We start from the raw sequence: 25,624 nt of genomic DNA, 5'->3' as shown, positions 1-25,624 counted from the left end.
AAAGCACCTGCCTCCAACCCCCCATTAACCTACACATAGAAATAGCACAAACCAGAAAGAACATAGAAATACAAAACATAGAACATAAACCAAAACCCAGAAATAATAAATCTAACACCCTACTACATAAACCATCACCCCGAAACACATAAACAACATACCCTCTTCCACGTCCTGACCAAACTACAATAGCAAATAATCCCTAAACTGGTCAGGACGTGACACCTTTAAATTGTTTAACTTGGGTCAAACGCTTCGGGTAGCCTTCCACAACCTTCCCATAATAAATTGTGTGAATTTTGTCCCATTCCTCCTGACAGAGCTGGTGTAACTGAGTCAAGTTTGTAGTATTCCTTGCTTTTTCAGTTCTGCCCACAGTTTTTCACTTTTTCGGTTCTGCCCACAAATTTGCTATAGGATTGATGTCAGGGCTTTGTGATGGCCACTCCAATACCTTGACTTTGTGGTCCTTAAGCCATTTTGCCACAACTTTGGAAGTATGCTTGGGGTCATTATCCAATTGGAAGACACATTTGTGACCAAGCTTTAACTTCCTGACTGATGTCTTGAGATGTTGCTTCAATATATCCACATAATTTTCCATCCTCATGATGCCATCTATTTTGTGAAGTGCACCAGTCCCTCCTGCAACAAAGCACCCCCACAACATGATGCTGCTACCCCCGTGCTTCACGGTTGGGATGGTGTTCTTCGGCTTGCAAGCGTCCCCTTTTTTCCTCCAAACATAACGATGGTCATTATGGCCAAAAAGTTATATTTTTGCTTCATAAGACCAGAGGACATTTCTCCAAAAAGTACAATCTTTGTCCCCATGTGCAGTTGCAAACCGTAGTCTGGCTTTTTTTATGCCGGTTTTGGAGCAGTGGCTTCTTCCTTGCTGAGCGGCCTTTCAGGTTATGTCAATATATGACTCGTTTTACTGTGGATATAGATACTTTTGTACCCGTTTCCTCCAGCATCTTCCCAGGGTCCTTTGCTGTTGTTCTGGGATTGATTTGCACTTTTCGCACCACAGTACGTTCATCTCTAAGCGACAGAATGCGCCTCCTTCCTGAGCGGTGTGAAGGCTGCGTGGTCCCATGGTGTTTATACTTGCATACTATTGTTTGTACAGATGAACGTGGTACCTTCAGGCATTTGGAAATTGCTCCCAAGGATGAACCAGACTTGTGGAGGTCTTGGCTGATTTCTTTTGATTTTCCCATGATGTCAAGCAAAGAGGCACTGAGTTTGAAGGTATGCCTTGAAATACATCCACAGGTACACCTTCAATTGACTCAATTGATGTCAATTAGCCTATCAGAAGCTTCTAAAGCCATGACATCCTTTTCTGGAATTTTCCAAGCTGTTTAAAGGCACAGTCAACTTAGTGTATATAAACTTCTGACTCACTGGAATTGTGATACAGTGAATTATATGTGAAGTAATCTGTCTGTAAACAATTGTTTGAAAAATTACTTGTGTCATGCACAATGTAGATGTCCTAATCGACTTGCCAATACTATAGTTTGTTTAGAAGACATTTGTGAAGTGGTTTGTAAACTTCCGACTTCAACTGTACATAATATGACATTTGTAATGTCTTTTTTCTTTTAGAACTTCTGTGAGTGTAATGTTTACTGTTAATTTTTATTGTTTATTTCACTTTTGTGTATTATCTACCTCACTTGCTTTGGCAATGTAAACATATGTTTCCCATCCCAATAAAGCCCCTTGAACTGAATTGAATTGAATTGAGAGAGAGAGAGAGACTGAGGGGGATTGAGAGAGAGAGAGAGAGAGAGAGAGAGAGAGAGAGAGAGAGAGAGAGAGAGAGAGAGAGAGAGAGAGAGAGAGAGAGAGAGAGAGAGAGAGAGAGAGAGAGAGACTGAGGGGGATTGAGCGATAGAGTGAGAGGGGCCCCCTTACCAGCCAGCGACCGCTACTAGTTCAGAGTCAAACAGGGCCAATCAGCCTCGGAATGTGAGATAATGAGGGTTGCTGGTGTCCCGGCTGTCCTCCCCTCCCCTCTCCTCCTCTCCTCCTGTTGTCAGCCAGACCATAGTGCTGCTGAATCAGGCAGGCGGTGGGTGTGAAGCAGGTTATTAGGGGCCAGATTAGGTCATCCCTTACCTGCCTTACCTCCATCTGATCCCACCTCTGTCACCAACCGTCCGGCAGTCACTCATAGCGATATGATCCTAATTTTCACAAAGGAACACAAAAAGGCCGGGCCGGGCTGTCTCGTGAGGCCTTGGTGTTTCAGCTCTCTCCCTCTCTCCTTCACGCCACTGCTCCCCTCACATCACGCCCTGCCAAGCGCAGCCGCCAAGCAACTTCCCATTTTTCCATTATCATATTTTACTTCCACCTTTTCCACTTGTCTGAGTGGCCCACTTTCTCCGGCGAGCAGCGCACTTAAAGAGGCGTTTACAACCTCTCTGGCTGCCACAGTGCCGGACTCAGACATCAAATAGAGCCTGAGATGTCTCAGAAGTGTACGCATGGGAGGGTCGACCACCAGACAAAACACGTTGCGGCTCAGAGAGGTCTAAGTCTGCTTTACCCTGCCTAGAAATATACAACAGCGCTCTGCCACAAAATCATAATCAAAGTGTTCTACAGGCAGCAGAGTTAGCTGCACATGTATCATAAACCTCCAACATGGCCCAGCTACACTGGGAGGGAATCAGCCTAGGCAGCCCCAGAGATCACAGCATTTGAATAATGCGAGTAGAAGGCACCTTTTTCACCAGCAGAAGAGATTAAAATTGTGAAACGTGTAAATGTCTTTTAAGAAGCTGGTGCATGGCGATAAAGTGGGATGTGCTGCTACTAAGGGGAGAAGAGGAGGCGGGCAAGGCGAGAGGAGAGGAGGGAAACATGGACTTTGGCAAATGTGGTCTCTTCAGGATGTTCTGGGCTGGGTTACCTTCACTTTGACTTCTCCTCTTTTCTGCTGCAGCCTGTAAGCCTTCAATTAAATGACGGCTACCTTTTTCAAGTCACTAATCCTCTTAACTCAGCGCCTGTACCCTTTGCCATACGCAAAGAGCCCCGCATGGCAAAAAGAAGTAGAACACTTTGGAGAGTAGAGTCTCTCCTCTCTGCCCCCTCTGTCCCTCAACGTTAACTTCTGGAGTTAACCAAGTGGGGGCCCAGTCACAGGCCCTGAATGAAGCCTGGGTGTAAATATTATCTTAATTTAGACATGGGTAATGGTGTGTTGGTGGTAAAAGAGACTTGGAGAGTCTTGGAGTGATGGGACAAAGTGTCGTCATTCCAACAGCATTTCCTTCCTTCCTAAGACACGCTTCTATTAGCCGTCAGTGATCCATTCAACCCCTCATCCCCCAGCCAAGGCAGGAATGCCAGTGCTTTATGACACCAAGGTCAAAGGTCAATGATGCAGGGTCAGCTACACCGCTCCTCCCATCCCTTATGTCTTAGCTTGCCTCTATTCTTGAAACCAAAAGCATTTTCAAAGAGCATTTGAAAAAAAAAATTGTTGAATTTTTTTTGCAATTATTTCTTATTCAGGAAACATAATGAATTTGAGAGGTCGGAAATTGAACCAAACTTCCTCAGCTCTACCAAAAGGGAATGAAACATTTAGCAATGGTAATTTTCCTTTTTCAAATTGGTTAAATTGCAGAGGGTTGGAAATTGTGGGGAAAGCAATTTTAGGGGGAGAACAAAGTGCAAAAGCTTAAAAAAGTCTTCATCACTTAGGTTTAGATTTGACTCTCATCTTTTCCCATTTACAACATGCAGAGAGTTAGGCAGGAGGCAGGCAGATAGGGGAGGCAGGGGTTTGGGGGTCGTAATGGGAAGACAAGAGTTTGAGACAGAAATACTGGTCGCAGGTCACAGAGGACAGGAGAAGATTCACAGAGCTGTCACATCTTCAGAATGACCCCCACAGTTGTGCCAAAATACTACCATAGTCATTCTACATTTGCCACATAATACTACTAATACTACTAAATTACATGTTATGTACTGTACTAAGGGAAAGATGCAAGCTGACAACCTATGGTAATTTTAATGACCCCCACGTCTAACCAGACTAAACATTTAGGTTACAACATAAAACAGTGATTTGTGTTTACATACATTTTTGTTTTGTTTGTGTCGCTACCCGTCACCTGAATACATGTTTTCCTACTCTGACTCACAGAGCACCAATGGATAGCTGCCTTTCAGTGGCCTTATTGATTGGTGTTGTGTACAATGCCTCTTTAAGAGAGGGGGTGTTCCCTCTATAATCAGACAACGTTAACTATTGATTGGCTAGTGGCAGGCAAACAGGGGAGGACACAGTCACAGAGTCATGGACAATTAATGTTCTCTCCATAGGTCTCTCTTTCTCTCCCTCTCGCCCTCTCTCGCCCTGTCTTGCTCTCTCTCTCGCTCTCTCCCCCTCTCTCTCATAGGCATTTAAATTCTATTCAAACTGGTTTATTGACATGGTAAATATGTAGCTACACTTCCAGGGTGTGGAGGAGCATGCATTATTAGCAAAAACACAATACTCAGGATTGTGGTTGCACACCAAACAAAACTGCTCTAAACAGTAGTGTCTCCCACTGTCACTAACTAGCTGGTAAAATGAGATGGACACTGACCACAGGAGGTTGGTGGCACCTTAATTGGGGAGGACGGGCTTGTGGTAATGGCTGGAGCGGAATCGGTGGAATGGTATCAAATAAATGGTTTCCATGTGTTTGATGCCATTCCATTCACTCGATTCCAACCATTATTATGAGCTGTCCTCCCCTTAGCAGCCTCCACTGACACTGACATGTTGTGTTTGACTTACAACACACACACAAACATACGCGCGCGCGCGTGCGCACCATGTCCACCCACACGCACACAAACGAAGCAAAAATACGATAATCCAAGGAAATCAAGTCTCCTCGTTCAACACAGAACAATGAAAATAGGCTGGTAATGACAATAAGGGCTCTGTAATGGCCAATCTCTAGCAAAGAGAAAAGCCATTATCTGTCAATACCCTCTGAGCCCCCCTCAGAATAGCAAGCCTGGCTGCAACACAATGATTTACTGGACAATTTTACACTGCTCCTGTATCCGTTTCAATCAAATCTCCAATATTAATACCAAGCAATAATTTCTTCTGCTTTATTACAAATGCAACCCTCCTTTTTCGATAAATCAGCCACTAAAGCTAGAATAATTCACAGTGGAAATCAAGCATATTTTCTTTCAGGCAGACTCATTATTTCAAAGTTCTTGTTCTGTGGGACAGAGTGAGAGAGAGCCAGCCAGCCAGCCAGCCAGCCAGCCAGCCAGCCAGCCAGCCAGCCAGACAGACAGACAGACAGACAGACAGACAGACAGACAGACAGACAGACAGACAGACAGACAGACAGACAGACAGACAGACAGACACAGACAGGAATGTGTCTCCCTCGACTAGTGTCACTTTGTCTTGCTTCAATTATTCAAACCATTCTGACAGTTATATTTGAGATGTTCTGGTCCTAGAGACAAGACTGATACCCCTGTGAAGTCATCCATTTATATGTTTGGTACGAAAACTAGTAACATCTATTGTTACGTACGGTAGTGTACTGTCATGACAGGTCTGCATGTCTGCCATGACAGGGTAACAGTACCTCCAAACCTCCTTCCTCTCGACTCTCATTAGAATACACACAGAAACCACATATGCCTCAGTGCGACGCTACATCAATTAGTAGCAATTAACACTGGCTTGCAGAGCACCTGTGCAGTGTGTATAGCGTTAGTATCTGGGCCATGTAAGAAGGAATGTGTGGTGTGTAACACAGAGATGCCCCAGTTGGCCCATGTCTCAGCCTGTCTCTCTGAGGCAGGACCAGCCACCAGACAGGTGAGCACAGAACTCTGGTGTGGATGTGGTCGTATCAATTAATGTATGGACATTCATTGATATTTGTTTTAGGGGGCCTATGCAATATGATGAAGATTGATTGATTGAGTGATGCCTTTTGAATTGATCATGGCCATTCTATTTCCTTCTAGATCTACAGCTGTCACGTTGATTTCTAGATCCTCCATCCAGCCAAGCAGCAGTCAGTCCACATTTATTATTTTCACGACTAGCGCAGAACTCAAGAAAGGCCAGAATCTGGGTTTTAGTGGAGGGAGACAGGAGGGGAAGAGGTGGGGTGGGTTGGCAGACAGGACTAGATGAAAGAAACAGCTGTATACAAATGACAGCCATGCAGCACACCCCTCCACTCCCCTCCTGTGGTGAACTGCCCTGTGCGGTCATCGAACAGCTTCAAAGAGGTATGCAAGCGAACACCACAGAATCCTCAAAGAGTCAGCCTCCGTCACACAGCCGCAATCTCCCCCGCACGCACACACACACACACCACACACACACACACACACACACACACACACACACACACACACACACACACACACACACACACACACACACACACACACACACACACACACACACACACACACACACACACACACACACGCTCACACCCCTGCCTGCACACACTGAGAGAAAGAGAGAAAGAGAGAGTGAGAGAGAGGGGGGCTGTGTTCATGATGAATTGCATGTATAGCCAACATTATAGACAAGGGTTGGTTAGATCTGTGCAGTCCATATAGGGATGTGTGTGTGTGCGCATACATATAGCATATGCAGATGTTTGTGTGTGTATTGTGAGTGACTCTCAAGCTAGCTTCCTGTATCTGCTCTGTATTATCGGCCTTGCTGGGAGATTTATGGTGCATTGCGTTTGGTTGGGCTTTTACAAAGGAAAAGGCATGTACATCAAACCAGCATAGCCTGTCAATATAAAAGGTTTGTATCCTATCAACCAGTTTCCTCAAACCATAGATGCAGTGACATTTTAGGCCCATCTCCTGTGCACACTGTACATGTGAGAAGTGTTCATACAGCAAGACGGCAGTGTGCAAATGCTAAATGGTGCCAACAAAGGACTTGGCGCCAGCATACTGCGTAGTACAGTGTACAAGTGAATACACACCAACAAACCATAGCTAGGAAGGGTATAAGTGTATGAACAGAAGACTGTGTGTGTGTGCATGGATGAGTGTGTCATGGAGGTCTCAGTTGGAAATCATGGGTGCTCAGTGTGTGACTTGGGGGGTGGCAGGGGGTGCCTGTATGGAGGGTAAAGGGGGGCCAGTGTGGTGCGGGGGGTGGCAGGGGGTGCCTGTATGGAGGGTAGGGGGGGGACGGGTGGGCTGTGGGGGGTGCCTGTATGGAGGGCAGAGGGAGGGCCGGTGGGGTGTGGGGGTGGCAGGGGGTGAATGTATGGAGGGTAGAGGGGGGGCCGGTGGGGTGCGGGGAGTGGCAGGGGGTGCCTGTATGGAGGGTAGGGGGGGGGCTGTATGGAGGGCAGAGGGGGGGCCGGTGGCGTTACCAGGCGAAGTGATCGCACCTCCACGCCAGCCCCCCATAGTAATTACACACTCCAGTGGCTGGACTGGGAGGGAAATTGAAGGCCTGGGCAAGGGAGGCCCCAGCTGCCTCTCTCTCCCTCCCCATCAGCAGAGTGGTGATTGAACCTGGCTAACACACACACAGCACAGACGCACACACGGCACACACATGATACACACACAAGCAACACACACGGCACACTCTGATACACATACTGAATCCTCAGAGGAAATGCTGCTTTGTGTCGCGGTAATGAGATTCTCACACACCCGGACTTATTTACCAGCCCAGACGGGTGAGGAGGACGGAGGAAGGGAGAGAGAGAAAGTGGGAGAGAGAGGGAGGGAGAGAGGAAGAGATGGAGGACAACGGGAAGGAGAATGGGTAGGCCATAGTCAGCCAGCTTCACTTCACAGGCCCCACCACCTAGAGAGACGGTTCAGCTGGCCTGGGCTGAGGGAGTGAGGCCTGTTTTGGCTATGGGTGGGACCTGTTGTCATTAATTTATTAATAGGACAAGGAAGAAGGTAATATTGATCCAAACTTTAAAACTTTACATAGCCAAACACGTCTGGGCCCAGACGCCAGCGAGCCATGGGACTTGCACACAATTAAACACGTCAGCGTGGGGTAACCTACCACACCTGCCGGGGGTGAAGACAGCAGCGCCTTGGACAGACCAGGCACACACACACACACACACACACACACACACACACACACACACACACACACACACACACACACACACACACACACACACACACACACACACACAAACAAGCGGTGGGGACAGGATGATTAAGAAGTTACCTCAATAAGGGGACCAAAGTCCAGCTGTGACCTCAATTCCCACTGCCTTCTCTGCCCAACTACTCCATACACAGTAGTGACATGAAGAAAAGACATCTAGATAACACTAACTAACACATGGTGAAAATATATTACATAATAATAACTTATTAGTGACTTGCTTCTTTCCTTGGAATTCATCAAAACTTGCACCTGTTCTGTACCAGGTAGTTACAATTGTATTTCTTTGAAATATTGTTCTATATGCAGTATATAATATTTAAATAAGTGGCAGAATGTACCCATTGTTACCACATAATTTCCTACCAGGAAATAGAGTAAACGGTACCGTTAAATAAAGTGCTACTGACAAAGTTATACAAACGTTCATGACAACAGGTGTCACAGACTAAAGCAGTAGTTTGTCAGTAAGTGTTTGCTTTCCTTAGCAACCAATCGAACAAACAGCGCTATTCCAGTTTGCTTTAGACAGAATTACCTTGATTATGTACCAAAAAAGTCAATTAAATTAACTGTGAAAGGCTATTTACTTTAACCCGAGGATGCGTATTTTTTTTCTTTAATAGGTATTATAGGAAAAAACTGAATAGCACAAATATTGGCAGGAGAACAAAGGAAGAAGCAGTGACGTTGCTTTGAGCAGCTGAGTCACACTGCCATCATGTGGTCAAATACAGGTACTGCACAACTGCAAACCAACGACGGTACCGTTACCAAACAAGTATTTCTGAAATCATTCCTAGGGGACACCCTTGAGTGCAAATGGTTGAGCTAGCCCTGCTATAACACACCTCAATAGCTAATCAACCAGTCACCAAACCATTTGTTAGTGGAATCAAGTGGGTTAGTGCTGAGCTACAACAAAAATGTGCATGTCCTGAGGGACATAACTTCAGTCTGAGGTACAACTTCATTACCTTGGAAAACATACATCTACTTTCTCCATAGAGATACATTGTTTTTGCCTTCAATAAAGTCCCTCCAAACTCTGGTGTGATGTTGCGTATAACCCATTCTGTTACAAAATACACCTCTTTATTTATTCGAATATGCCTGCCTACGTACACAAATACTGGAGTGCAACAAATTGATTTCTCCTCCACGTCACTACATACTCACTACATACTCCAGAGGGAGTGGCCAAGTATGTTTCACTGAATTGCAAACGGCCCACTGGGAACAGTCTTCAATTCAACATCTATTCCACGTTGTTCAACGTAATTTCATTGAAATTATGAGGAAACAACGGTGATTCAACCAGGGGGTACCCAGTGGGAGATGTCATATTGGCAATGTAGTCACTTTCTTCACATCTATAGCTATAAGCTTTGGCTTTGGCTCTGTCGTATGGTCTCTGTGGTCTGTAGTCCGTGTTCTGTGGTCTGTGATCTGTAGTCTGTGGAGAGGGAGCTGACCATTGTGCTGAATAAGGACTAAACTTTATGATGTAACTGAGTGTTCAGGTAAAGAGTAGAGCTCAAGATCTACACTTGTTTCTCCACTGTTGCTATTTTGGAAAGGAGTCACCTAGTCATAAGAAAGCACGCGGTCATATAGGCAACCACCTGTTACACTAGGAAGAACCAACACTACTCTGAAATCACTGAATTGAATCTCCACATTACTCAACAAGGTTTCTGTCAATTATTTTTCCTACAATGAAAACACATCCATATAACTATATGTGTGACAGATGAACACAATACTCAGCCTAAACAGCACCTATAGCTCACACCGGTGGAGGTTGCTGAGGGGAGGACGGCTCATAATAATGGCTGGAATGGAGTCAAAAGAATGCTATCAACCACGTGTTTGATGTGTTTGATGCCATTCTATTAACTCCATTCCAGCCATTACTATGAGCCATCCTCCTCTCAGCAGCCTTCATTGTATCCACATTATAGGCCTATATGACATAATGTGAGCATTGGCTATCTGCCACCTCTGAAACAGTGGTTGTCGGGTGGCACTATGGAAATTAGGTTTACTTCACTTCAAGCATGTTAATGTAGCTAATCCCCAGATTACGTGCCCATTTTCAAGATGCTATTACATCACTGAGTGTTAGGATCACCATAATTCTCACTGGCATTTCCACCTAATCCTGCAGCATTTTATTACCAAACCAGGTGGGATGCAGCCCTGGCGGCTGATCGGGACTGATGCTGGCCTTAAGGCTCTTTGTCCTTAACACAAATAATGGATCAAAAGTGTAACAGGACTCATCTTGCTTTCTGAGACACTGAGAAAGAAGAGCAGTCCGAGATGGTGACCTATAAAGCAAAATCATGCCACCATGGGGAGAAGTGTCATGGCTGTATCCCGGGGGTTGGGTGCATCTGATTGTGATGACGTACTGTAACGTCCATGTTCCAGCTCCAACCCACTGCTGGTTTCTAGGCAACAGTTGAGGAGGACAGGTGGAAGGATGGGTCACCTACATAAAGATGCATAAACCATGGTGCAGGATGGATAACACACTGTAGGCCATGGAGATGCTATGAAATTAGATTTATAATATGTAATTCTATGCTGTAGGTCAGGAATCAGGGGATGGTTTGTGTGTGTGTGTGTGTGTGTGTGTGTGTGTGTGTGTGTGTGTGTGTGTGTCACGATAGCAACAGTATAAGTAAACAAAAAAGCAAATAGTGTCAATAGAGGCAATCCTGAGATTCAGGACCACAGACAGTCATGATACCCTTGGATGTGATCTCCATTATAGTGTACTGTGCATTTGGAAAGTATTCAGAACCTTTGACATTTTCCACATTTTGTTAAATCACAGCCTTATTCTAAAATGGATGACATACTATTTTAAAACTCATCAATCTAAACACAATACCCCATAATGACAATGTGAAAAAGGTTTTCAGAAATGTTTTCTAATTAAAAAATAAATAAAAACACAAATAATTTATTTACATAAGCATTCAGACCCTTTGCTATGAGACGCAAAATTGAGAACAGGTGCATCCTGTTTCCATTGACCATCCTTGAGATGTTTCTACAATTTGATTGGTGGTCACCTGTGGTAAATTCAATTGATTGGACATGATTTGGAAAGGCACACAGCTGTCTATATAAGGTCCCACAGTTGACAGTGCATGTCAAAGCAAAAACCAAGCCATGAGGTTGAAGGGATTGTCCTTAGAGCTCCGGGACAGGATTGTGTCAAGGCACAGATCTGGAGAAGGGTACCAAAAATTGTCTGCCGTATTGAAGGTCCCCAAGAACAGTGGCCTCCATCATTTTTGAATGGAAGAAGTTTGGAAACACCAAGACTCTTCCTAGAGCTGGCTACCCGGCCAAACTGAGCAATTAGGGGAGAAGGGCCTTGGTCAGGGAGGTGACCAAGAACCTGATAGTCACTCTGACAGAGCTCCAGAGTTCCTCTGTGGAGATCATAGAACCTTCCAGAAGGACAAACGTCTCTGCAGCACTCCACCAATCAGGCATTTATGGTAGAGTGGCCAGACAGAAGCCACTCCTCAGTAATAGGCACATGATAGCCCACATGGAGTTTGCCCCCAAAAATCTAAAGGACTCTCAGACCATGAGAAACAAGATTCTCTGGTCTGATGAAACCAAGATTGAACTCTTTGGCCTGAATGCCAAGTGTGACGTCTGGAGGAAACCTGGCACCATCCCTATGGTGAAGCATGGTGGTGTGGGAATGTTTTTCAGTGGCGGGGACTGGGAGACTAGTCAGGATCGAGGGAAAGATGAACAGATCCATGTACAGAGAGATCCTTGATGAAAACCTTCTCCAGAGCGCTCAGGACCTCAGACTGGGGGAAAGGTTCACCTTCCAACAGGACAACGACCCTAAGCACACAGCCAAGACAATGCAGGAATGGCTTCAGGACAAATCTCTGAATGTCCTTGAGTGGCCCAGCCAGAGCCCATACTTGAACCCGATCGAACATCTCTGGAGATACCTGAAAATACCTGTGCGTCGACGCTCCCCATCCAACCTGACAGAGCTTGAGAGATTTTGCAGAGAAGAATGGGAGAAACTCCCCAAATACAGGTGTGCCAAGCTTGTAGCATCATACCCAAGAAGACGCAAGGCTGTAATCACTACCAAAGGTGCTTCAGCAAAGTACTGCGTAAAAGGTCTGAATACCTATGTAAATGTGATATTTCATTTTTTTTTTTACATTTGCAAACATTTCTAAAAACCTGTTTTTGCTTTGTCATTATGGGGTATTATGTGTAGATTGAGGAGGGGAAGGAGGGGAAGGAGGGGAAAAAACTAATTAATACATTTTGGAATAAGGCTGTAACGTAACAAAATGTGAAAAAAGTCAAGGGGTCTGAATACTTTACGTAATTCAAGGCCTGCAAGTCCTGCCTGGTTTGCCTGAGCTCTTACTGTGAAACTCACCTGCAGCCTCATCAGATAGCCCCAGCTCTAAATAGACTTGCCATTTGATGGTACAGAATACATACAGAACTCAAATGAAATGTAAATGTTCTTAAAATATTTTAGGTTGATACGTTTAGTTTTATTTTTCCTTGATATGGGAGACAAAAATCAGTCATTTATGGCATTTCATTACATACTGCAGTCTCCTCTTTATCGAATTAGTTGCAAAAGTTCTGGAAATTTACCAATTTATGACCGTGCCCATATTTTCCATGCATTTCTAGTGGATAGACCATATGGTTCAGGAGAAAACAGCATAATTCATTTAACAAACATCTTATCAACAATGATGGCATTTGAAAGCAAATCTGAAAGAATTTAACTATTGAGATAGACAACTGACACCACTTTGGCCCCCACAAAATACAACAAAGATATATAAAAGATAAAGAAAGTTAAGAATATAAAGGATATTCCATGTTGAAATCTTCATAATAAGCAGCGACGATATTCACTAAATTGTTAGTTATATTTAGGTTCATATTTTACAGTTTTGGGATTCTATTTTACATATAAAGGTGGCAGGTAGCCTAGCAGTTAAGAGCGTTGAGCCAGTAACCTGAAATCCCAGAGCCGACTAGGTGAAAAATCTTCTCGATGTGTCCTTGGGGAAGGCACTTCTGGATAAGAGCGTCTGCTAAAATTACAAAAATATTAAAAACATAGTTTATATCTTCAGCATTTTTCTTCATCTTACATTTTATTGAAGAATCCCCAAATTCTTGATTATTGGTACTTCTCCGGGAATGTTCCCTCTCTTTGCACAACCCCAATAAGGAATGACAATCAGCTGACCTGAAAAAGTTCAATTTCATCGATAGTAGAGATGATCAGAGGGGCAGAGTTTCCACTACGTTTACCAGGGCAGAAGTATGGATAGAGTTTCTCAGTGAAGGTGTAGTCAATGAAAGAGTGGATAGGAGACTTGGCCTCCACATTATAGAAGGAGACCTGACCCTCTTCATAATCTACAAACACTCCCACCTTCTGAGGCTTCTCTCTCAGTGAGAGGGAGCGAAATGGGGAAGCACCAGCGGTGTACTCATCTCCATTCCTCAGTGACAGAATCCAGTATCCATTCTCAGGGCTCAGTGTAATCCTTCCCTTCCTGTTGATGGACTCTCTGGCCACTCCTATAGACCAGTCAGTCTTCCCCTTAACCTCCAACTCATAGTAGAATCTCCCTGAAGAGAAACCCTCCTTTCCCAGGACACAAAGAGTAGTATCAAACCTTGCTAGTTTGTCAGGAAGATGTTGTTTTATATCTCCAAGTTTTACTTGTTTCCAGTCCTCAGACAGGACAAGTTTGCAGTTTGCCGTATCAGGGTCCAGAGTCACATCCACTGCATACTGCTGCATCCTCTGGTGCTCAGAATCACACAATGACTTATGTAAAGTCTTCACTGTATCCAACAGCTGGGGCATGATTCTCAGAGTCTCTGCAAGCTGACACAGAGCTCTCCTCAAGTTTCCTACACACAGCTTAGTGTGAATACTGATCTGAGACCAGTCCATGGTGGGAGAAAAACTGCAGAGGGATGCAGAGCTCTGGAGAAGGTGGAGGTGGTCTTCAGTGTTTGAGAGCTTCTCCAGCTCAGTGCGTCTCCTCTGTAACCCTACGATTTCCTGCTCCAGCCCCCAAATGAGCCTTTCAGCCCACCTCTCTTCTGCTTTCTTCTCCTCCTCAACCACCTCCATGTAGTCAGTCTGGCTTTTCTGAAAGCTTTGCACCAGATCAGTGAAGAGTTGAATGGTTTTTGCTTTCTCTCTCTGTGTGTATTTGTTTCTGAGATCTACTGAGTGTTTCATCTCCTGAATCTTCTGCAGTCGCTCCTGGATCAGATGCTGCACTTGTGCCTCTGTCTTCCCCAGCTGAGCCTTCCTCTCTTCACACTCTTCCTCTATAGGGACAGTGTGGTGATATTTGTGGTCTGTCTCAGTGCAGAATTGGCAGACACACATCTGGTCAGTCCTGCAGAACAGCTCCAGGAATTTGTTGTGCTTCTTACACGTCCTGTCTTCTTCCAGGTTGTCCACAGGGTCAATCAGTGCGTGTCTCTTTAGGGCTGGGGCTATCTGATGAGGCTGCAGGTGAGTCTCACAGAAAGAGGTCAGACACACCAGGCAGGACTTGCAGGCCTTGAGCTTTGTCCCAGTGCAGACGTCACAGGCCGTTTCTCCAAGTTTGGTAGGACGTTGTGCTTGGCTGACTGGAGATTTCTCTTGAACTGCATGCATGAATTTATCAGCCATGTCAGCAATGAAAGTATTGACAAAGAGATCTGGTCTCCTATAAAACCTTCGTTTACACAGTGGACACAGGCAGTGGTCAGTGGTATCCCAGTATCCACTGACACAGGCCATGCAGAAGTTGTGTCCACATGGAGTTGTGACTGGCTTAGTAAACACATCCAGACAGATAGAGCACAAGAACTGATCTTCAGACAGGGGACTGCTGGAGGTAGCCATATCTAAACAGACAGACCAAACATAACTGGCAACTAGCAAGACATTAGGAACAAACAAACACAGCTTTAGAAAAGTGTCATGGATGGTTTTGTATGTGCTAATACCAACAAATCTGCATACATACACTATCGGTCAAAAGTTTTAGAACACTTACTCATTCAAGGGTTTTTCTTTATTTTTACTATTTTCTACATTGTAGAATAGTAGTGAAGACATCATAACTATGAAATAACACATATGATAACCAAAATCAAGTAGTAACCAAAAAATATATTTTATATTTTTTTAATATATTTTATGGTGTTAAATGAGGCCTCACCTCCTGGTTACATTAGTGACCATATCCCGCAAAGGCGGAGGTGTTGCTAACATTTATGATAGCAAATTTCCATTTACAAAAAAAAAAGACGTTTTCGTCTTTTGAGCTTCTAGTCATGAAATCTATGCAGCCTACTCAATCACTTTTTATAGCTACTGTTTACAGGCCTCCTGGGCCTGTGGCGGAGTTGTGCCGTGGCGGAGATCTTTGTAGGCTATACTCGGCCTTGTCTTAGGACGGTAAGTTGGTGGTTGGAGACATCCCTCTAGTGGTGTGGGGGCTGTGCTTTGGCAAAGTGGGTGGGGTTATATCCTGCCTGTTTGGCCCTGTCTGGCGGTATCATCGGATGGGGCCACAGTGTCTTCTGATCCCTCCTGTCTCAGCCTCCAGTATTTATGCTGCAGTAGTTTATGTGTCGGGGGGCTAGGGTCAGTCTGTTACATCTGGAGTATTTCTCTTGTCTTATCCGGTGTCCTGTGTGAATTTAAATATGCTCTCTCTAATTCTCTCTTTCTCTCTTTCTGTCTTTCTCTCGGAGGACCTGAGCCCTAGGACCATGCCTCAGGACTACCTGGCATGATGACTCCTTGCTGTCCCCAGTCCACCTGGCCGTGCTGCTGCTCCAGTTTCAACTGTTCTGCCTGTGGCTATGGAACCCTGACCTGTTCACTGGACGTGCTACCTGTCCCCGACCTGCTGTTCTCAACTCTCTAGAGACAGCAGGAGCGGTAGAGATACTCTCAATGATCGGCTATGAAAAAGCCAACTGACACTTACTCTTGAGTTGCTGACTTGTTGCACCCTCGACAACTACTATGATTATTATTATTTGACCATGCTGGTCATTTATGAACATTTTAACATCTTGACCATGTTCTGTTATAATATCCACCCGGCACAGCCAGAAGAGGACTGGCCACCCCTCATACCCTGGTTGCTCTCTAGGTTTCTTCCTAGGTTTTGGCCTTTCTAGGGAGTTTTTCCTAGGGAGTTTTTCCTAGCCACCGTGCTTCTTTCACATGCATTGCTTGCTGTTTGGGGTTTTAGGCTGGGTTTCTGTACAGCACTTTGAGATATCAGCTGATGTACGAAGGGCTATATAAATACATTTGAAATTTGAATTTGAAATATACAGCGTTCCTCACTGAGTTTCCTGAATTCCTATCGGACCTTGTAGTCATGGCAGATAATATTCTAATTTTTGGTGACTTTAATATTCACATGGAAAAGTCCACAGACCCACTCCAAAAAGCTATCGGAGCCATCATCGACTCAGTGGGTTTTGTCCAACATGTCTCCGGACCTACTCACTGCCACAGTCATACTCTGGACCTAGTTTTGTCCCGTGGAATAAATGTTGTGGATCTTAATGTTTTTCCTCATAATCCTGGACTATCGGACCACCATTTTATTGCGTTTGCAATCGCAACAAATAATCTGCTCAGACACCAACCAAGGATCATCAAAAGCCGTGCTATAAACTCTTGAACTCTGTGAAGCATTTATTTGGGCTGTAATTCCTGAGGCTGGTAACTCTAATGAACTTATCCTCAGCAGCAGAGGTAACTCCGGGTCTTCCATTCCTGTGGCGGTCCTCATGAGAGCCAGTTTCATCATAGCGCTTGATGGTTTTGGTGACTGCACTTTAAACTTTTGACTGACCGACTGACCTTCATGTCTTAAAGAAATTATGGATTGTCATTTCTCTTTGCTTATTTGAGCTGTTCTTGACATAATATGGACTTGTTCTTTTACCAAATAGGGCTATCTTCTGTATACCCCCCTACCTTGTAACCAGGATTGGTGGGTCCCCTGCGGGACAGTTGAGCTAATCTAGGCTAATGTGATTAGCATGAGGTTGTAAGTGACAAGAACATTTCCCAACATTTCCCTGATATTGGCAGAAAGCTTAAATTCTTGCTAATCTAACTTCATTGTCCAATTTACAGTAGCTATTACAGTGAACGAATACCATGCTATTGTTTGAAGAGAGTGCACAGTTTTGAACATAAAAAGTTATTAACTATAATTTTACAATGTAGAAAATAGTAAAAGTAATGAAAAACCCTTGAATGAGTAGGTGTTCTAAAACTTTTGACGGTAGTGTATGTGCATGCATTATTAAGATTAAAGGGATATTTTACAAAAAAAATTTAAATAAACATTTTAGTGTGCATTTAATTTGCCTTGTAATCACAGTTTTTGCTCTATTCTGAAAGTGCTTTATCTTCAAAATGTAACTGCTGACATGCAAAACCTTTTTGGATCGTGTTAGCAATTGTCTAATGAACAAAACACTAATAGATAGTTTTTGAGTAAAATATACATTTAAGATATATTTTCTTCTTGGCCTTTCTTGGCCACAATAGGGAGAGAAAGCAAGAAAATATAATCTCTCCATCAATTACTCACTTGTGTGTGTTGTTAACTCGGTCCTTAGATCTTTTTTTTGAAGAACAAAAAGAGATGTAGCTTAGTTGTGTGTCGAGAGATCTCTGAAGAGCTGGGCTTGTTTCTGTATCAGATCCTTTGGTCTGATGTAGTTTCAATTCACCAAGGTGACGTTACTCAGGTTACACAGCCACTCCCCATCCTCTATGAATTCTGTGTGTGTGTGTGTGTGTGTGTGTGTGTGTGTGTGTGTGTGTGTGTGTGTGTGTGTGTGTGTGTGTGTGTGTGTGTGTGTGTGTGTGTGTGTGTGTCGGGGTGGGGGTGTTTGTGTGGGGGTGTATGTGTGGGTCTGTGTGCCTGCCCTTCCTACTGCTGTTCTTAAAGGAGCAGTTAATCTTTGCACAGAGCTGGGCCCTCAAACAGCTTTAATCTTTGCAATACTAGAATGATAGGAGTATTTCAAAACTGTTATTAAACCTATGTATATCCTTTGTTAGGTTCTAATTTTTCAGAGTAAATAACTCACGGACACTAGAGAAGCTTAACCAAGTTTAATTCTTCCCAAAAGGTTGTTACAGCTGTAATTCAGACCAATAGATGGCTTCCCCCGTGGTGGTATTCATACCCCACTTTGGGTGGAGTCTCCTCCTTATCTCTAAACATTGCACCCTTCCTGCTAAGCAGGGATTTAAGTGATATGAGCCTTCAATGGTTTCTCCCCTTATCAGTACTGTCACATGCGATTGTTTTCTCTGCACTCAGCCCCTCCCAAGCTTCATTTTGGCACCCCGCATGTCTCCTTTGTAACTAATGTTCCTATACTCTGAGTATAACAATGTTCAAAGTTTACTCCAGAATCCAACACCTTCAAAGATAATGGAAAGCAATTATAATGATATCACATAACCTCAAATTAAGCAGCTGAAAAGCTTAACTCACATGCCAGTCAATGGACATAGTTGAGTCAGACCAGAACATTTTCTACAGGACCTGACAAGGGTTAACTCCTGGCCCCAGTCATAGTACCAGGAGGAGCAGAGGAGGACAGGCCAGTAACATATACTCTGCTGCCTCTCTCCCTGTGGACATGTGCGAGCACAAATGCGTCTAGAAAATCATTGAACATTCTGAGGATGAAAGAGGAGAAAGGAATGGTGTGGTCATCTATGGTATATAATCGGTGCTACGTTATCAGCTGTATTGGAAATGTACAATCCAATGTCAATATCAAACATTTCATGGAAGTTTAATTTGGTCAAAGTGATTTACAAAGTAGGCTAGTAGTGGCACCCCCACCCTTACGTGCCCTAAATCATTGGAATAGTCATTAGATTCAATGTAATTCCCCCCTACTAAGAAATGTGTATCTGTTCAGCCTTTTCGTCTCTTAATATTTTGCTAATTATCTCAATTCCAGAGCACTAAAAAAATGTCCATATTTCAAGTGGCCAGTGGCATGTACTGTACCAGGACGACGGTGCTTCTCGAGCCCAAAATTAAGAAAATCTGTGCGAAATTGAAGGTGATCCCAACGCAGTTTTGTGATGACATAGGCAACAGAAACACTTAAAATCTGTGGATTGTAGCTGTGCAATCATTATAGCTCATTTCACCATGAAAGGATGCACACAGGTGATCGATGTAGGTGAAGACAAAGTAGGCTGAACAAGATTTTCACAAGCAACAATTACTCAATTTACCTCTTATGCAAACGTGAAATCCCTGAAAGTTATGATCATAGGCAACACATCCATAAGGTTAGGGGAAGCCTTCCCTAAAGTAAATTGAATTAAATTGACAAAATGATATACCTATTAGGCTACTTCTGTCTAACCAAAAATAAGTAAAAGCATTCAAAATAGGCTACTGAAGCATGATTTGGCCACAAAGGATCATTAGCTTGGATTGTTTTAAATAACATTGCCTACAGTCCGAAGGAAAGGCAGCATGCGCAACTTGGGCAGCGGGCGCCGAAAATACCAAATACATTATTTTTGAGTTGAAACTGTCAGTGAGAAGTAGAGGCCCAGCCAGGCATCTCACAATATTTCAAAATACAATTGCTGGAAAACAAATGGTTGCTGGAAAGAGAAGACTATGAAAAGACTCTAATCTGTCTTTTAGTTATACATTTTCTCAACTTCATTGAGCGAACAACAGTGTAGCCTACCTTATTGGCACCAGCAGAGAGCATCAGCAATATCCCAGGTGAGAGTGCACTCTGCATTTTCACTCTTTTTCATTGTCAGTGGTGATTTTAGCATGTCAACCTTAGTGGGGTAAAAAAAAAAGTGGGATGCATGCCAGAAAAGCCACTACACAGCACAACACTAAACAATACATTAATTGCACAATAACGGTGACAAACGGTGCTCACAAACTGTTAGGGCCTACATAAATCTGTCCCAACAGCAGAGTCCCAACAGCAGGCCCAACACCTTACCACTGCTACACCTGGCTGTAAGCGGAGCCTTGTCTGGCAGCGAAACAGTTCATTCAGCCTCATTTAATGCCTTTAAAAAAACATAGCTGATATGGTTGACTTGATTAAACAAATGTGGTTTCTACTGACAGTTGATATGTACAAACTATGGCATAAGGGATGACAAGCAGATAAGAGGAAATCCGTAATTTTGAATAAGACATTAATGAGCAAGCAAGGACAGACGTAGTCAATATAACTATTTGTTCAGCACTTTTTAAATGTACAGCGACAGAATTCAGAACAAGGGCCGTTCTTACAGTGTTCTTACACCAAGTCAGAGCCGTAGGATAAATAAAGAGGGAATATAAGCAGACAATGAAAGCTTTTACAATATTAGATGATTACATTTCTCTTAAACAGGTTATAGGCTAAATGTGCACCACCAAGTCAGAACAGTAGGCAAAATTAAGAGAGGAAAATCGACCAAATTATTAGGGTGAGGCACAAGGGCTACTAACAGCTTACTACACAACATACACTTAGTATTACTTTCTTAGATACAGTATACATATCTCCCTGGCATATTACATCATTTATACAGCAGCATACAAGACATTTTTGGACTCACCTTGTTGTGCTGTGCTTACTTGAACAGGAAGGTGGCGTAGCGATCCTTCGTAGGCAAATTTTGTCATCAAACTTTGTCATCAAAGTCTGGCATTCTCTAGATTTACTGTGCTTTCAAGACAACTGGGAAACTAACTAATGTCAAATCATGATGACATCAGTGATCTTCAGGTCGTAGCTCTAGAAAGAGGCCCGAGTTCCGGATTTACAATTCCGAGATGGATGACCTTTCAAAACGTAGCTCGTTTTTTTTTTCAAGTTCCCAATGTTCTTGAACTCACTGAAGTCAGATTTCGCAGTTCCGAGTTCAACAGTTGTTTCATTGACAGCATGGCAATGTTGAATGTTTATAATTTTAACCCTCCTGCTGTATTCCGGTCGAATTGGACCGATTTAGAGGTTTTCTCTCTGAAAAATGTAGTTCATTTAATCTGATTGTCATAAGGTTCCATGACTTTGTCCACACAGGGCATCTGAACACACAAAATACATTCTGATGATTTTCATTACATTTTGGGTGTTTTATTTAACTTTTGTACACCTGTGGTATTCCCGGTCAAAAATGTCCGGTCATTAGAAATGAATGGGTGAGACTACAATTAGTGTATAACATTGAGTTCAGGCACATGCCCATTCATCAGATGGACACACTTCCTCTCCCAGACCCCCACATGGCAGTGTGTTTGAGCACACACACACACCTCACTCCCCTTCTTGGCTTCCATGGCAACCCCTACGGGAACCTTTAACCAATAGAATATTTCCCCCGCGGGAACAACACCTGTTGGCATTCTCACAAAGATTGTTTAAATAATATATAGAACTTTTCTCGCAGCTCTGGTATATCACATTTTTTTGAGGCCTTGCTCACAATTCATTCTGTGGCAGCACAATGACCAAACGATATACTGTATGTGAGACTCTTGATCATATCTTTGATCATGACACTGGTGAGGAGGAGAGAGTGCTTGTTAAACTTTGACACAATGCAGTCTGTGATAAATAGCACAACATGTTTCATCTGAGTATTTGTTATAGATAAAATAAGCCATACATTATGCTTTTTGTACTCAAAAACGAGTTGTATGAGCTCAGGTCAATGAGGCCTACAGGCCATAAATAGCAAATAGAAGTTCACAACTTGTAATGTTCACAAGAACTTAAGTTGATAAAAAATATCTAAAACAACATTAGGTGATAATATATGTATTATTATTGATTTATAATTAGCTATAATGGTGACGGTTATTTTGGAACGGGAACACAAAATTAATTAACATGAAACGAACACAACAGAAGGGTTAAGTTTGGAAAAGAGACCCTTAATCCCAGACTTGGCACCACACTGTCACTCCACTGAATAGCAGGCTAGAGATTGCTTTGCAATGCTTGCAGTTGCAACCCAGTCTCTCACTAAGTATGTACAGTTGAAGTCGGAAGTTTACATACACCTTAGCCAAATACATTTAAACTCCGTTTTTCACAATTCCTGAAATTTTATCCTAGGAAAAATTCCCTGTCTTAGGTCAGTTCGGATCACCACTTTATTTTTAGAATGTGAAATGTCAGAATAATAGTAGAGAGAATTACTTATTTCAGCTTTTATTTCTTTCATCACATTCCCAGTGGGTCAGAAGTTTACATACACTAAATTAGTAGTTCGTAGCATTGCCTTTAAATTGTTTAACTTGGGTCAAACATTTCAGGTAGCCTTCCACAAGCTTCCCACAACAAGTTGGGTGAATTTTGGCCCATTCCTCCTGACAGAGCTGGTGTAACTGAGTCAGGTTTGTAGGCCTCCTTGCTCACACACGCTTTTTCAGTTCTGCCCACAATTCTTCTATGGGATTGAGGTCAGGGCTTTGTGATGGCCACTCCAATACCTTGACTTTGTTGTCCTTAAGCCATTTTGCCACAACTTTGGAAGTATGCTCGGGGTCATTGTCCATTTGGAAGACATTGGACAGGGGGGCTGGACGATCTTGTAAAGAGTGGCTACTGGCCAGCCACCGTGACTCACCAGACCATCTTCACAGTGGACTTCTTCAAGTCCTTTGAAGACATGAAGGTGTTTGCCCCAGGATGCTCCCGTCAAGCCTTTGTGGGAATGCTTGACCGAAGAACAATGCCCTTTGGCAGGGTAAGTGTCTATATACTCATCAAATGATAATTGATCATTTGTGGTTAATATTTGCCCGTAATATAAAATTTGCCCCTTACTTATACCTCTGCTTGTTTTGCATGTTATTAGTGGAAAGATATGTGGTGACACATTCCAGAAGGCATTCCACGAGGGGACGTACGGGCAGTTTGAAAAAGATAAGCTTTGTGGAAGCGATCTCCTCCATTTTCCTGCCTGCTCACAGGAAATGCATGCTGTATCAGTGGATGGGAATCGCAAGCAATACCGCTTCCATAAAGCTTCAGGGTTTGTACTACCATCTTATGTATTGATGTTTTGTTCAGGGTATAATTATACCTTCTTAAAGTTCATGCTGGTCTTCATTTTGTTATGAAGTATATTTTTGTGATGTTATATTGCAGTTGGTCCTCTTTTTAGAAGAACATTAATTGTAAACTAGCAATTGTAGGACAGTGATTTGTCTTTTTGCTTTATCCAATCCCCTCCGACACACACACACACACACACACACACACACACACACACACACACACACACACACACACACACACACACACACACACACACACACAGAGAGAGAGGTTGAAGAAACACGGTCAGATGTCTGGGATTTGAACCAGCAACCCACCTCTCTAACCTCTAGGGAACTTGCCACACCTCGGTGGTTTGGGATTATGTATAATTTGGTGATGTAATCTTGCAGTCTGACTCTCTATTTAGTGTGGAGAAGGGCTTCTATGATGGTGTCTTCCTGGAGAAAGACGATGATGTCATCCTTCATCAAACATGTCCATACATAGACCAATCATGTGATTATTCTCACAGTTTCTATAACATAGCTTTAATGTCACCCAGTTTAGAACTTGTTTCTTTTCAGTTAATCTCAGCACTTCACTGTGATTTTCATGTTGTAGAAGCCAGGCAAAGGAGTGTGTGGCATGTCAGACTGGACAGCGGCCAAAGAAACATCAGGAAAATCCTCTGCCAAAGTAGATGAGGAGGGCATTGAGATAGCAGTTTGCCGACACGGCGTGCTCCTCAAGGCCCTCAACATGTACAGAGGCAAGATATATGCCTACGCAATGTACTTGCAGAAGGAGCTGTCTTCTCCTGGCACGGTGGGCTTTTTCTGCTGCGATGTTGCATGCAAATACTGGCCATACTTGAAGAAAGTTGTGCAGGTTTGCCGAGAGTTGGAGGAGCTTCTAAAAATGTGCCCTCTCCTCTCTGTTATGCATGCGAAGGCACATGAATGGTCTTGTGAGGTAATTGTTGTCCTTCTTGACTGTTTTTGTGTTATGCAGAAAGGATATTGTAATGCTTTTTTAAATAATAGAAATAATACATTATTATATTATTTTTGTATTTGTTCATTATGGCTCAAATGGGGAGGCCGCAATCAATCTGGTGCCGGCAACACAACCGGAGATGAAGTCGAGCAGGTGAATATTTTATATCCGGAGCTGCTGTCACAACAAAGTACATGTCCAAGGCTGGTAAGTATTTGTATTTGTATTTATTATGGATCCCCATTAGCTGTTGCCAAGGCAACATCTACTCTTCCTGGGGTCTGGCAAAATTAAGGCAGTTATACAATTTTTTACATATTACAGTACATTCATTACAGTATTCACAACACTCTAAGTGTGTGCTCTCGGGCCCATACTACACTACCACATATCTACAACGCAAAATCCAAATGTACAGTACGTGTGTGTATAGTGCATGTGTTATCATGTGTGTGTGTGCATGTGTCTGTGTCTGTGCCTATGTTTGTGTTACTTCACAGTCCCCACTGTTCCATAAGTTGTATTTTTACCTGCTTTTTGAATCTGATTCCACTGCTTGCATCAGTTACCTGATGTGGAATAGAGTTCCATGTAGTCATGGCTCTATGTAGTACTTTGCGCCTCCCGTAGTCTGTTCTGGACTTGAGGACTGTGAAGAGACCTCTGGTGGCATGTCTTGTGGGGTATGGATGGGTGTCCGAGCTATGTGCTAGTATTTGAAAACAGACAGTTCGGTACCTTCAGCTTATCAACACCTCTTACAAAAACAAGTAATGAGGAAGTCAATCTCTCTTCCACTTTGAGCTATGAGAGATTGACATGCATGTCATTAATGTTAGCTCTCCGTGTACTTTTAAGGGCCAGCCATGCTGCCCTGTTCTGAGCCAACTGCAATGTTCCCAAGTCCCTCTTTGTGGCACCTGACCACACGACTGAACAGTAGTCCAGGTGCGACAAAACCAGGGCCTGTTGGACCTGCCGTGTTGTTAAGAAGGCAGAGCAGCACTTTATTATGGACAGTCTTCTCCCCATCTTAGCTACTATTGTATCAATATTTTTGACCATGACAGTTTACAATCCAGGGTTACTCCAAGCAGTTTAGTCACCTCAACTTGCTCAATTTCCACATTATTCATTACGAGATGTAGTTGATGTTTTGGGTTTAGTGAATGATTTGTCCCAAATACAATGCTTTTAGTTTTGGAAATATTTAGGACTAACTTATTCCTTGCTGCCCATTCCGAAACTAACTGCAGCTCTTTGTTAAGTTTT

General features: G+C 43.3%; 1 protein-coding gene across 1 annotated transcript; it reads right to left on the bottom strand.

The window, feature by feature from the left end:
- Positions 1–12,744: 12,744 nt before the first annotated feature.
- Positions 12,745–18,106, bottom strand: LOC106612953 (probable E3 ubiquitin-protein ligase TRIML1). The gene is made up of 3 exons (XM_045724668.1): positions 17,890–18,106; positions 13,485–15,160; positions 12,745–13,326 (listed from the first exon to the last, which is right to left on the bottom strand). The coding sequence occupies exons 2-3, from the start codon at positions 15,156–15,158 to the stop codon at positions 13,267–13,269; spliced, it is 1,734 nt and encodes a 577-aa protein (XP_045580624.1). The 5' UTR covers positions 15,159–15,160; positions 17,890–18,106; the 3' UTR covers positions 12,745–13,266.
- Between the last annotated feature and the right edge of the window lie 7,518 nt (positions 18,107–25,624).

This window comes from Salmo salar, chromosome ssa09 (genome assembly GCF_905237065.1).
Source record: "Salmo salar chromosome ssa09, Ssal_v3.1, whole genome shotgun sequence".
Classification (NCBI taxonomy): domain Eukaryota; kingdom Metazoa; phylum Chordata; class Actinopteri; order Salmoniformes; family Salmonidae; genus Salmo; species Salmo salar.
The sequence above is the reverse complement of the archived record's forward strand: the minus strand, read 5'-3'. Positions and strand labels throughout refer to the sequence as shown.